The sequence below is a fragment of the Polyodon spathula genome, chromosome 18, assembly GCF_017654505.1.
Source record: "Polyodon spathula isolate WHYD16114869_AA chromosome 18, ASM1765450v1, whole genome shotgun sequence".
Taxonomy (NCBI): Eukaryota; Metazoa; Chordata; class Actinopteri; order Acipenseriformes; family Polyodontidae; genus Polyodon; species Polyodon spathula.
Genome location: NC_054551.1, coordinates 6,536,868 through 6,551,063, shown reverse-complemented (window position 1 = coordinate 6,551,063; position 14,196 = coordinate 6,536,868). Strand labels below are relative to the sequence as shown.

Genomic DNA, 14,196 nt, shown 5'->3' with positions numbered 1-14,196 from the left:
CAATCAGAGTGACCTACACTTACACTTTTCTTGTAAAGTGCGCTATTAGAGAAACCATGCTCCGACTATGGCCGGGGCTAATTAGAATGCCTGGAACTGCCACTACATCAAAAGAAGCAGCAGTGAGCTTTGATTAGTCTGGATCATAGGAAGCAGGTGCTAGAGGTTTCCAGACATTCTCCTCCCCCAACCCCCCACTCCCCCAATCTTGTATCCTATAGAAAATCATGTTAACTTATTGACAGAGCTACAGTACCTATTAAACACAATGTCTTTTTAATTAATGTTATGTAAAATATGTATAAGCAAGCCAGGTTTCTGGAAGAAAGGCTGTTGCACCCCCAGAGCCAGAATGTTACATTTATATACATATAACTAAACTGAAATATTCAACAGTGCCTCCATATCTGATTCTTTCTTGTACTTGTACCACATGGATTTTTTCAGAACAATATTTGGCATTATGCATGATTATCATGTGAGAAGACCATTTACCCCCAAGTACAATCCCACCCGGGGGTAAATGTGCATGCTCATGTTTATTGTATTTTAATTACAATCAACCTAGTGATCCAACACTCCTATGTTCTCAATATAAAAATCCACCTGTACATATTGTAGCATTCTATTCCGTGATTGTGCCTCAACTACATGTTTAGCTCTGGACAGTGAAGCGGTTCTATTTTATAAATAACGTACATATATGTAGTCACTTGGAGAAAAGCTTTGTGCAAATTATAAATGTCAGCTTTAATTGTCTTATTGATTTATGTATTTGTAAAACCTTGATCTAGTTGTGCCCTTATAGCTGATACTAGTTTGTTAATTAATTTGATTGATTGTTCATCACTCAAAGTTGTGCTTGCTTATTAATAAAGCTTGAGGGTTTTTTTTTTTTTTTTTTTTTTTTTTTGGAAGTTTCTACAAGTATAGTAATAAATTAATATAACAGTATTCGCTGTTGTCTCGTATTTTTTTGTAAGGAAGCCAATATTTCTGGCTAATTTGTTTCCTTATGCGGGTATTGCCTTTTATGCAAATTTGCTATTTATTTATTTATTATTATTTTCGATCGAAACCAGAGTACAGAAAACAACGTAAGGTCTCTACATTTCTGCACCTGAAAACAAATGGTAAAAACAAAGTATTTACTACCGCCACTAGGTGGTGCTATTTACCTACCCTTTTTCAATGTCAAATATATACTGTACATACTGGTAGCTTTTCAAAATAAATAGTTTTTCCAGGACCCCCCCCCCCCCCCCCCCCCCCCCCCCCCCCCCCCCCCCCCCCCCCCCCCCCCCCCCCCCCCCCCCCCCGTCATTTTACTGAGTAATGCTTTTTATTTTATTTTATTAAATGCATACAGAAAATTGTACATTACTTAGTAATTGAACATTAATTATCACAGCGCTGCATGGACCTTAAACAAAAGAGCTTTCCACAGTTTGTGCTGGTGCCTCTCAGTTATGATTGTGAAAAAAATGAAATTCATCTTTTTTCTTCCAATGGATGAGCTGTTCCTTCCTACATTACAATCTCACAAAATTCCTCACTGAGGGCTTTCGCTCACCTCCAGTGTATAATGCAGCAGTGCGAACAGCTCTAAAACCAAATACAAACATTTTGATTAATGACAATCTCTAAATATTTACTGAATGAGACATTTTACATCAGTACACGTCGTGACAAACTTTGTTTATTATGCTTGGTGATTTGAATAGAAATAATATGGTCAACTGTTCAATAACCGTTTTTGTTTCAACTGTTTATGACCCCATTGTCATGCATGAAGGGAATTTATTAATGTCTCATTAGCCCTCTGATCCAAAGGAGGCTGGGTAAGTCGCGTTCTTTCGTCAAGTTGTAAATGGTTTATGACTTTGAACTTTATGCAGTTGTTTTGCAATACAGGGTATAAGTTAAATAAGGAAACGGCATCCGGAGACTTGTTTAGATTCAGTCATAAAAGAACCACTAGGAGAGATTTATCCCTGAAACACAAACCAGTAAGGGATCCCATTCGAAGGTCTTTTTCTATTTCATACAACGTTGAAATAGTATGACTGATGCATTACAAGTGAAACTTTCTATCTGCTGGGCTGTGAAAAAAAAAAAAAAAAAAAAAAAAAAAACCTATAGGCTACCGTTGCACTGGAGTTATTTTAACACTATATTCTTGCAACCTGGGGGGTAATAATTTTAATATTCTGAACCGATGATAAAATATTTGAACAAATAAATAAATAAAAAAATACATTTATTTTTAATTTCTAGGATTATAAAAACAATACACAATAAATGCAATATCTGGCCACCAAGTAGCCTGCTTACTGATTTGAAAATACGATTTGGTAGTAGACAGGAATGTGCTATTGAATTAATTTTTGTACACCTCTAGCTCATATACGGAAATTCATCATGGATTCAAGCTTATCAGTTTAGGTGGTCTTCAAAAGAAATAGAAATCTGCTTGCTTCTGAATTAACAGGCAGCCTAACAAAATTCAACAGTACCTGCTTCCTTAAATACACATCTATAAACAAGCACACTACATACTTAATTTAACAATTGTATATACCAACACCAGCTGTCTCGGGAAAGCTGGGACCCCTACATTCCTCAGGCATGCTCCTTGTCAGTTTTCTATAAATTTCACCAGTAGCGGCCAGTGAATTTTAAAATAGGCGGGGCGATAATCTAAAAACTAAAAATATTTATTTAAAAAAGGACCGGTTTGGGCAGAATATGTTTTCAAGGCTGCGCGCATACACTGACTATTGATTTTGGAAGAAAAAAACCAAAGTCACAAAAAAGAAGTTTTCTTTCACAGTAACATGCACACCATGCATCACAATTAACAGTATACAATCAGGGGCTTTAATATAGCACAACATGTAACTGTGTAGGAGCATCGTCTTACTGTACGTATCGTCTTAAAAGACAAACTGTACTCACCTCACTAACTTAGACGTGTTTTTTTTTTTTCTTTTGTTCACTATTTAAAACAGAAACAAGCATAGTTAAGCTTTTATATCGGGCATCTTGACGAATTCTGCTTTCCTATGCATCCCCTAGACTGTGTTGATGTTGTTTTACCTGCGGTGTAGCCGTGGGACCACTTTGTAAGCTCCGCATACAGAACATTGTATATGAAGTATGCTCTGGGGTGATAAAAACATGAATGTTTGATATCTCCTCCTGGAAAGAGACAGCAGTGCAAAGTTCCCACGTGCAGGCTTTCCGTGCTATGTAGTTTGGGTATTGATCCCTGTAATTAGCCAATACATTGTGCGACGTATTTGGCAAGTAACAATTGTTACTGAATGCTGGGACAACATTCAACATACGCGGGGCTGACTGGCGCGAGTTTTCAGCGTGGGCGCTGCAAGCCCTGTTAGTTAGTATAACGTTACTGTTTCGCAGCGCTAGTGGCGCCCTGCCGGCTTGGTCTGGTGTTTTTGATAGGAAGAATTCCTTCGTAGCTTCAGTGCTATCAACAGATTATCAGATAACGCTTAGAACAAAGAGAAACACCTGTCGCTATTCCCCGCGTAAACTCACCTGTTCTCGGGTAGTCCATGAAAGCTGGAGCGCATTAGTAACAGTCTCTATAATATGATGAACGTGCATTCATATATTGTACATTCCTTACAGTTTACATTCTGCAACAACTTAGTGGTCATCAGCGTGCAAAAAAAAATCAACATTCAACTTTTTTTTTTTTTTTTCGTGAGTATTATAGATCTCGTTGGGCAGATCTTCTTGCCCGAAGGAGATTTATTATATACATATATAAAGAACATTTAATTGTTAACTAGAGGATTACACTTAGTAAACCACGTATCTCAAACACAGACTTTTATTTATTTTATTGTATATGCTTTGATAAATCAGGATCTAATGTCACGGGGAGATTGGCTTGTGCCAAAAAAGTTTGAGAAAGTTTGGTGTAAACCATTGCGCATCTGATCTGGCACTTGCATCTGTCTGGAATGCAATTCTGTGGTGGCAGTCAGTATGTTATTCATATTTACCTTTCTTACATTTTAATACACATCGGCGGCAAATGAAATATGTATTCCAAACTCAGCGCCTTAAGGTCTATACTAAAAACTGATGACATACTTTTCACGAATATAGACGAAGAAAATATTTAATGCAACATGCTAATAAAAACTGACTACAACTACAAAGATGAAGGGTAATGAGGGACAGGGGTAAAACTCACGAGTTTAAAAATACATCTGAAACTTCGTGCTCACTTCACAGAATACATTTAAAGACGTTCTAAAACGTGTTAGTGAAAATCGACACTCGTTCAAGAAGCACTTGAACGTTACATTACAAACTTAATGAGAATTTAGAAGCTCAGTAGAAAAATGGCTCGCACGTCGTTCGCTTTTCCCTACAGCACATAGTTTCTAGTGTATCCCTAGTGCTTCAGGGCATAGCTCCCATTCCTGGCGTCATTGGGAGTAGAGAAAGGTGAAACCTGGTTACCAAGGAACCAATCAGAGCCCTCTGATCTGTTTAAAGGGCCATTAAAACCCCTGGCAGACTTAAAAAAAGCAATGTGACAGTTCTGCAATATTCCCTTCTGACCAAGGCCAGCTTTCCAATGGATTTACTGTGCGCTGGATCGGCAGCGATCTGAAGGACACTTTTTATTTTGCACAACTGTTTTACTTTTGCATCGGTATATTTAAGCTGCAGCCCTTGTATTAAACCAGCGTCCTTCATCCTCACAGCAAGTCTGGAGGAAGCAAGGTAATGTGCGACATCCTCTGGCTCAACAGGCTGCTTGAAAGAAAAGAACCATCGCTAAAGAAATAAGGTTGTGTGCCGTGGATGTTAGTGACGACTCAGTACTGGTAAAAGCTTTTGCAATCCATTTGTGGTTATGGCACGCTATTGAAAATTGCAAGGGCTAAATTATATATTTTAAATTCAACATACAGTAACTTGTATTGCATAACATTAAGATGTAAATGTGTTACTTAATATACAGACATTTCCACTTGTTATTGTAACTATTGAAAAATATTCTGTATATATATATATATATATATATATATATATATTAATATATATCAATATATATATATTATGTAGTCAATTAATTTTATTTTAAAATAAAAAATTTTGTTTTTTAAAATAACTTTTTAAAGGTGTATTTTAACATTTGATATTGTATATTCTGCAGAACTGGCGCTGAATCTGAAAAAAAAAAAAAAAAACGCTTATAAAATAAATTTTAAAAATAGAAAAAAAAAACCTTCCATTATCGTCTCTCGGCTACTACCACTGTGTATACAATGCCAGTCCTAACCAACCCAGAGATTGCCACCAAATTCAAGGAAAGGTGGATGATGCTTCATCCAGAGGACCAGTACAACTTTAATGGCTCTGTGAACCTGGACGATAGCCTCACCAGCCTTCAGTGGCTGCAGGACTTTTCCATCCTCAGCGCTAACCTAGAGAGACCCCCCAGCTCCGGCTACCACCCTCACCACCAGATACACCACCAATTCCACCAGAAGCACTTCCACATGCCGGGCGGGGATGCCCCAGCCAGTCCGCCCGCTGGAGACACAGCGGCTACTGGGATGCCCTTCAGCCTGGGCAACCCCACCTCGGCCTCCACCTCCAGTAGATCATCGCCCAGTGGGAGTACCAGCTACCTGCAGCAACAAGCAGCCCACAGCCATCACACTTCTACCCCTATGAGCCCGCTTGAAGAGGTCGACTACAAGACCAATGCTCAAGTTAAGCCCCCTTACTCGTACGCTACCCTTATCTGCATGGCGATGCAAGCCAGCAAGAAAACCAAGATCACCCTCTCGGCCATCTATAACTGGATCACCGATAATTTCTGCTACTACAGACACGCCGAACCCAGCTGGCAGGTAAGTGAGTCAGACCCACTCCATAATTAATGCGGCTTTACTAGAAAGAAGGGGAGGGTACGGGTATTTCTTTCAATTGTTTATAAAGACGCTATCCCTGGTATCAGTAGCCCACACTGTCACAGCAACACAACCCTTTCCTATCTTACATTAATGAATCCAATTGGGCATTGAATACACACGATAATGAACTCGCTTACCCCGCACCATCTAATTTCTATTGATCCCATTTATATACTATATACTGGCACTTTAGATGCTAAAATGAATCCACGTATGGAGAGAGCAACGAAGTGGAAGAAATGGTTCCACAATCCTCGTGCCGTACTAAAGTAGTACGCAACTTAATACCAATTGCAACCAACGAAGCAGCTCCATATAGTCCCCAGCGGCGTATAAAGATGTTCTCAATTACAGCGAACCTAAAACTACTAAGGTTGCCCCCTAGAGGATTAAAAACACTGTACTAAGTTAGTCTAGAAATTTCTGTAGACTAAAGACCTGTGGTATCGTGCTAATATCGTGTATTGACAACTTTTATGAAACTATTCATAACCAAAAATTATATAAAACGATAAAACCAAAAACACGTGTCAAAACGTTTGCAGCAAAAACACTGTAATCCTTATTTAACTTATCCAATTCATTCAACAACGTAGATATATATGTGTATAATTCAAGAACGTCGTTGCAGTGCCTCTACTTAGTTTCAACCTCTGCCACAGCTACGTGCGTGCCACTACTGATCCTCCGTCTCCGATAACTGGCAAGTATTTTAAATGTTTGCAGAGTCAAGTCACACACGTCTCCTGATTCCACAATTGTTCGATTCACTCAGTCGTCCTTGTGATGCAATGAAGAGAACATTAGGAACTTCTATTGCAAACTGCAGTACTAAAGTTTAATAAGGCTAACAATGTTTATTTTTAGTAAAAATGCTTTTGAAGTAGCCAAATTGTTCTTTTTATATATAAAACAGCCAAAAACGGAACTTACATTTAAGATTGTGTGTGTGTGTATATATATATATGTGTGTGTGTGTATATATATATATATATATATATATATATATATATATATATATATATATATATATATATATATATATATATTACAAAAGCATAAATACGTGCTACACATTTTTTATAAAAAAAAAAACTCCAGTAATGTATAAACTATGTTTATTTATTTTTATATCTGCTTTGCTTGTATTTTTTCTCACAATTTACAGTATCGCTTTTTTTTTTTTTTTTTTTATTTGTTTTTAAATTTGATGAGATCAAATGCGGTATGTCCAGGAAAACAAACAAACAAAACAAACAAACACTTTAAAAAAAAAAAAAAAAAAAACATGCATTCAGAATCGTCCAGAATCACCAGCGGATGCATTCTTTAAAAAGAAATTGAAAAACAATTGTAATTGTACAGTTTGTGTGATTCGTAATTTTATTGGACGCAGAGGGCCATAATAAAGACGGACTGTAGGGGGGTGCGTGATATACTCTACAGGTGATTGAAGTTCTCCCCTGGTGATTACCTCATAATCGAAAGCAATAGAAAAAGAACATACAAGATACAAATAACTAAACCACCGAAGACGGTATTTACCCGCAATATGTTTTCAAAACAAGACAAATTTGGGTGGAAAACTGCCAATCTGGCAGCACTAGGGAGTAGCCTATAAAAGTGGCATGCGCGACGCATAAATTACCTTTTAAATGTTACCTCAAGCTCAATAGACAAATAAAACGGGAATTATATAATGTTTGTTTAAGAAATCTATATTTTGTTAGCGTTTCGGTAGTTTTGGATTTAGGACTACACCTACATCCTCCAAAGTTTCAATATAATCTTTTATACACTGTGAAATAAAGTTTGTGCTTCATTTTATAATTCTGCACACGACTACTTGTTTTCCTATGGATGTAGCTCTAGCTTTACCTGATTCGATTTACACCTTTATAGTCTACAATACACCTTTGGTCCTAAACATTTATTGTGTGTGTGTGAATTAATTAATAAGAACTAAAACAAGTTTTGCTTATCCTCTAACACAGCTTCATTAGTTTTGGTGGTGCTTTAGGAAAATTAGATTATACATGAGTATAATTTGTGAATTTGGTTTAAGAAAATGGAAAAATATTCTTATGTAAAGCCTTAGTGTTTACTTTTGTGCGTAAATACATTTCTGTACATTATTTTATTGATTATAATAATAATAAGCAATAATAATTAAGATGTTAGGTTTCTTAAAAAAAAAAAAAAAAAAGATTTCGATCTTGTAAGGAAATATAACACTCCTAAAATATAATTGCTGGAACCAATAAAGTGTTTGATCTTGAGCACCTGCTTGTTCTTTATTAGTTAACCTCTGTTTAGTTTTGTGAACTCAAGTCAACTTTCCAAAACCTGCAAATACAGAGTTACCCGCAGAGACCTGCAGTAAAAACACATACAGTAATGGTACTGCAGCTTTATCATTACTATAGGATACAGGACTGCATTGATACAATAAACAATGAGAGTGCAGTGTAGTGCAGCCTGCAGTTTTCTTTCCTGGCTTATTGGGACAGAGGTTCTTTTGTAACAAGGATCCGTTTAGTTCTGTTATGCAAATGGCACAAAAGAGGCTTATGTCTAAAGAGGCAGTTCTACAAAGAGTATCGTCTGTTTTCTATACATTGGACCAACTTGAAGAAGACAGCATCACAAAAGAAGAGCCTGCTGCTTCTGTTTGAGGGGCCCGGATTGTGCTGCTACTCTGGTTACATTGCACATGAGAGACTTGGCTGGTGGTTATCCGTTACAACAAAGTGTGATATGGGAATTGGTAGAATTGGGAATCTGGGGAGGAAAATATAGCACATCTCAAGAGCAGTATGGTAAAAACAAAAAACAAAGGCAACTTAAATCAGTAGTAGATTTTTTTTTTCGGGGGGGGGGGGGGGGGGGGGGTTAACATCCTTTTCCACGGACTGTTTATAGATTATGTGTAATTTGTCCACATTTGTGTTTGGACCTGTCATTTAATTTATTAACAAATGGCAAGCAGATGTGGGGACTTCATAAATCATTTGGGCAACAATTCAATGCTGTTTTTCCCCTTGCTCTGCCATTTCCTTATCTTCTATTTGCACAGAAAAAAACATAATAGATTATTTTCAATAAAGAATCAAGCTTTATCCTAGGGCTCAGATATCTGCTACTTGCAGGTTCATGGTTGATCTACTGTCGTCTTACACATTGGAACCAAAGGACCACAGTCTTACTGGACTGCTACAGCTGCACTATGCCTATACTGTAAATTGCTGATGTCCTGCAGTGATAATTAAATGATTTGATGGTAACGGCATTCTCTTCATCCACAGAATTCAATCCGCCACAACCTGTCACTCAACAAGTGCTTCATGAAGGTGCCCAGGCAGAAGGACGAGCCAGGCAAGGGTGGCTTCTGGCAGATCGACCCGCAGTACGCTGACATGTTCGTCAACGGCGTCTTTAAGAGAAGGCGCATGCCTGCCACTCACTTCAACACCCAGCGCCAGAGCAAAATGTCGCCCATTTCCGAGGCTTCTTGCAGTCCTCCGGATCACAGCTACCTGCACCAGCCCATGGGTGAGCATCATATTGGCATGAACCACATGGGCACTGACCACTTCATCTCACCGGCGGAGGTGCACCGGCCGGGCAGCAAGCGCAAGCAGCCAGTGCCCAAGAGAAATGGCAAGGTAGCTCGCAGCTCCAAATCGCCCCTGCTGGCACCAGAGATCAAGGAAACGGAGGCCCTGAAAGGGGACTTCGACTGGGCGTCCGTGTTTGATGAAGTCTTCAACGGAAACGGCAGCAACTTCGAAGACTTGGACATTAATGCAGCCCTCAGCTCCCTTGGCTGTGAGCAGTTGGACCTCACCATTCAAGGACGCCACATTAACACCAACGGCAAGTGGTGCACGGCCAGCATGGAACCGCAGTGCAGCTTTGCAGAGGTCAGCGGTACCAATCTGCAGTTTCAGCAGCAGCAGCAGCAGCATTTGGAAGAGTTCACTTTCTTCTCAGACCCCCCGCGACACCCCTGGGAGGAGATCAAGGAAGAGGTGCAGGCCATCCCTTTGAATCTTGACCAGAGCTTTAACTTCTGCGAAGGCTTTTTCAATGAAATGCAGCAGTGGGAGAGGGTCGACGCCTATCTGTGACACCCCGCCCATCCTTTTCCCAGTTAAAGGACACAGACTAAAGTTTTGCTACATTAGCATCTTAAGCTCTTTGATTGAGCACGGACAGAGACCCAGCTTGTTTGTTTTGTTCAAGTGAAGCTCTAGATGCTTCTTTTCTGTTTTGTTTTATAATAGGGTGACCGTACCACTGAAGCCGAAGCACTGTCAATGGTTCTAATAGCAAAGCAAGTCGACAAAGGGTTGCATTACTTTTGTGGTTCATTGATGATTACCAGATTGGTACCACCACACCAACTGTGCAAACAAAGAAACAGTTGCAATAAAGGAACAGGGAGGAATGAGTGAAAGCCTAATAGTGAAAGGTAATTAGATGTCGCATGCACTTGCCACTTTCAAAAAAAAATACTGTTGCATTAGTGAGGAGGAGAGCAAACTAATGATCAATATCAAGGATATATATATATATATATATAATATATATATATATATATATTATGTATTATGTGTGTGTTTTTTAAATCTGTTGGGATCTAAGTACAGTACCAGTTGTAATCATTTGTAATGCCTAGCCCTTTAAAATCTATTACAAGTTCTTTGGCCATTAAAGATAAATAAAGCAATATACTGTCTAATAGCAGGTCCGTGACTGTTAAGGCAATTTACTGTTTAATAAAGTACAGTGGCTGAGAGGCTGATGCAAGGTCATTCATAGTTATGTTACCCTCATATTCAATGATGCGCTGCACAGCTGAAGGTCTCACTGCAGTGTAATCTAAGTGCTGCTCCAGTGTGGACTGCATCAGTTCTTATAAGGATGATGCTGCTCAAGCCCATGGGGCTTTTTTCAGGGCCCCAACAGTTTCTTACTACAAGTTTATTGAAGTATTATGCATTTATTTAACGCTAGTGTTTGTGCGTTTGAGTCTGAGTGTGCTGAGTGTTAAATATCAGGCACTAAAATGTAGTTTAATGGTAAAAAGTATAGAACTTGAGCTTCTAGCCCTACAAATTTGTATGGTAGCCAGAGCTTCAGATTCTAGGCTGGGTTTGGAACTCAGATTGCAGCAAACAGTTTAAAATACATTTGAAAATCAGCCTTGGCTTCTCAAACACTGTACTACTACAACTAAAAACAAAGGAAAATGTCCTGGTAACACTATAACACTTTATTATTATTATTATTATTATTATTATTATTATTATTATTATTATTATTATTATTGGAATTAGAGTACTGTTAAATGTAGTTTTGTGGATTTCTTTTTAATTAATGTAAGTTAAGAATAGTGGTACTGTACTGTATCAGAGAATGTTACTGTGACTGGTGTTTAGAATGGACAGTGTTTTCTTATAAGAATTTCCCTGATTCACAAGACCACGCTAGACTGAATTTATACTGACAACGGGTACAGGAAGATCTCAAGGATTGTCTAGAGCTAATGGTCCAGGGACTTGATGGGATAAATGACTTGGTCTATGCAGAAATGTATTCCTTTGTGGAGATGAGTCCTGACCCCTGATAATACTCCTTAAGGGTTTTCAAGACTGTTCTGGCATTCTACAGTTATCACCTTTGTTTTTTAAACTTTCATTTCTCTGTGGGGGGAAAAGAGACTAAAAATGTTAATACTGCTCCCAGATTTTACTGCAGGTTTTATTGCAATCTGTATGCTTCTACTGAAATATCAGAATTTGCAGGAAGCTACAACACAGGTTCGTTTTTGGCACAGCTGCTTTTGTTTGCTTCTACAACAGAATAACGCCTTGAATCCTGCAGCCAAAAATACTTCAAATGATAAATAAAAACTATATGGGGGGTTGGGTTGTAAAAAAAAAAAAAAAAAAAAAAAAAAAGAAAGAAATTTATATATATTTGGTGTGTTTGTTTGCTGGGATCACTGTCAAGTACTCACCGAACAGACCATCTCACCAATGTGTGCAATCTCACATTTTGTATTCAAATGCTGTATGAGAAACTTCACTGCAATAAATATTGTGGTTTAAAAAAACAAACAAAATAAAAACATCATTGTCTTGTGTCTTAATGAGTTAATATGATGTGGTCCCCATTCACAATATTTCATCATTATCATTATCTAACTTTCATATACTTAGATATTCTACAAACATTTCAGTCATTGCTTTATCTGCCCTTATAAAAGTATTGCCGCAGTTTTACAAAGCTTTCCCATGGTTATACTTCGCATTTACCCTAGTTTGCTGTGTTTATTAACATGCTTTACAATGCCTTGCTGTTCTTTACAATGCTTACCCTATGCTTTACCACTTTGCTTTTACTGTGCTAAGCTTTTATAAGATTAGGCACAGACAATGTTGTGGTTGGATAAATTACAGCAAAACAACTTGTATGAAAGGCTTGTATGTTTTAAAAAGTTGACTGTTTGAAAGCAGTTGTTTTACCAGACATATTCATTTTCACATTATTTAATAGAAGGGTGCTTTAAAAGGTCAATATTGTTTTTGTTTTCTGTTAACAGGAAAAAATATATTATATCACTAATCAATATTAACATATGATTTGTATACCTCAAGGGTTAAGTTTTGACATGTCTTTACACCACGTAGAAAGAGAATAGCAGTCCACATGCACAGCCAGAGGAAAAAAAAAAAAAAAAACATGTTTCAGAAATGACCTTTGACTGCAAGCAATTGGATATATGGCAAATTACTCCATGTGACATTTATTGTACGTAATGTGGACTAAGAAATTTACAAGGCAGTCTAAAGAACTGGGAAAGACATTTTTAGGCCAATAGTGGTGAACTGTCAACGCCAAATAACCTCTGACACAAGACACATTCTGTAATATTTTGCTGTCCTCAGAAATATTTCCTTATAATCCTTCACCATGTTTGCTCTAAAGTAGGATAAGCAGTATTCATCTGCATAAAATACTCTTGAATCTCATGATCAACAGGCAGCATTAATTGTATAGATTTTCTTTAAATAAAAGTACATTTTTGAGTGATTTTCTTCAGATCACTAGTGCACATTGATGGTACAGCACACTAGATTGTTAGCACCCCACATTTAACTAGTCATCCAAGTTGACTGAGTTCACATTTCACAGTGCTGGCTATCCACACAGCATTGCAATCTCTGTAGTTTAATGTACTGGCTCTTTGTATTGCTTCGGTTGGTTCTTTGTTGAACTGACTGTGATGTGACATCACAATACTGAGTTTACAGTACCATAGGGAATCACCTCGCTCTAAGATCCTCATGCTAAAGATCTAGGTATTGAATTTGCTGGCTGTAACACCTCAACAAGAAGCTCTTGGATTGACTGCTTTCTAAAGTACTGGTCTCTCTGTTGTCTAAATATATGTCTCACTCCAGTATGTCTTAAAATGTTTTAAAATGTTTTTTGTTGACGGTGTTTAAATAAATCCAAATAGCACTGCTTGCTTTCTAGTGCTGCATTCTTTATTTTAACAATTACAGTATCTTTATCACGACCACAACAGGCACTGTAGCTTGTAATTAAAAATCCATTAGGATCCCCCCCTGGGTTAACGCATAGCAGGGATCAGTGATGCAGGGTGGGAATCTTGGATAGCCCTCCAGGACATTCACTTCCACTGGCTTCTCAGGCAATGCTTCACTGGGTGAAAGAGTGAGGGGGCGGACAGTGTAGCTGTTATTCACACACCCTGAGAAGGTCTGCAGAACAAACAAGCAAGGGTATGGATCCATGTACAGTTTCCATGTAATGCGTTTCAGTGGGAAGAGGTCATCAGGTCCAGTAACCCAAAGCTCAAAATCTGAGACAGGTTCAACTGTACATATTCAAATATTAGACATCATCTTTAATTAAGAACAAGGAGGCTGGCATATTTAATAAGTTTTCCTTCAGATGGATTTTAATTTTACTTCCCTAAGTGCTTGTAATAGATATGATTTGTCAGTTGGTCTTTTTCTATGCTAGGGACATATAAGACGTAATTAAATTGGTTGTTTTAAGAATTTAGAATTTAACCCAAACGATGATAAACCATTCATTTAATTACTTGAGTTTCACAATCAGCCATTGTGACATATCACGCCTCTTGAAAGGGGGTCATGAAGGTCAATAAGTTACACTCTGTCTG

The 14,196-nt window shown here is 37.9% G+C and overlaps 1 protein-coding gene across 2 annotated transcripts; it reads left to right on the top strand.

Annotated features, from left to right (window-relative positions):
• Positions 1–4,582: 4,582 nt before the first annotated feature.
• LOC121294145 (forkhead box protein J1-B-like) lies at positions 4,583–12,108 on the top strand. 2 transcript variants are annotated; one of them, XM_041217737.1, is made up of 3 exons: positions 4,583–4,770; positions 5,207–5,909; positions 9,278–12,108. In XM_041217737.1, exons 2-3 carry the CDS (start codon positions 5,319–5,321, stop codon positions 10,100–10,102), a joined length of 1,416 nt encoding a protein of 471 aa, XP_041073671.1. In that variant the 5' UTR covers positions 4,583–4,770; positions 5,207–5,318; the 3' UTR covers positions 10,103–12,108. The 2 variants fall into 2 exon arrangements, with proteins under 2 accessions (XP_041073671.1, XP_041073670.1); XM_041217736.1 differs by having other exon boundaries at positions 4,583–4,874.
• The last annotated feature ends 2,088 nt before the right edge of the window (positions 12,109–14,196 follow it).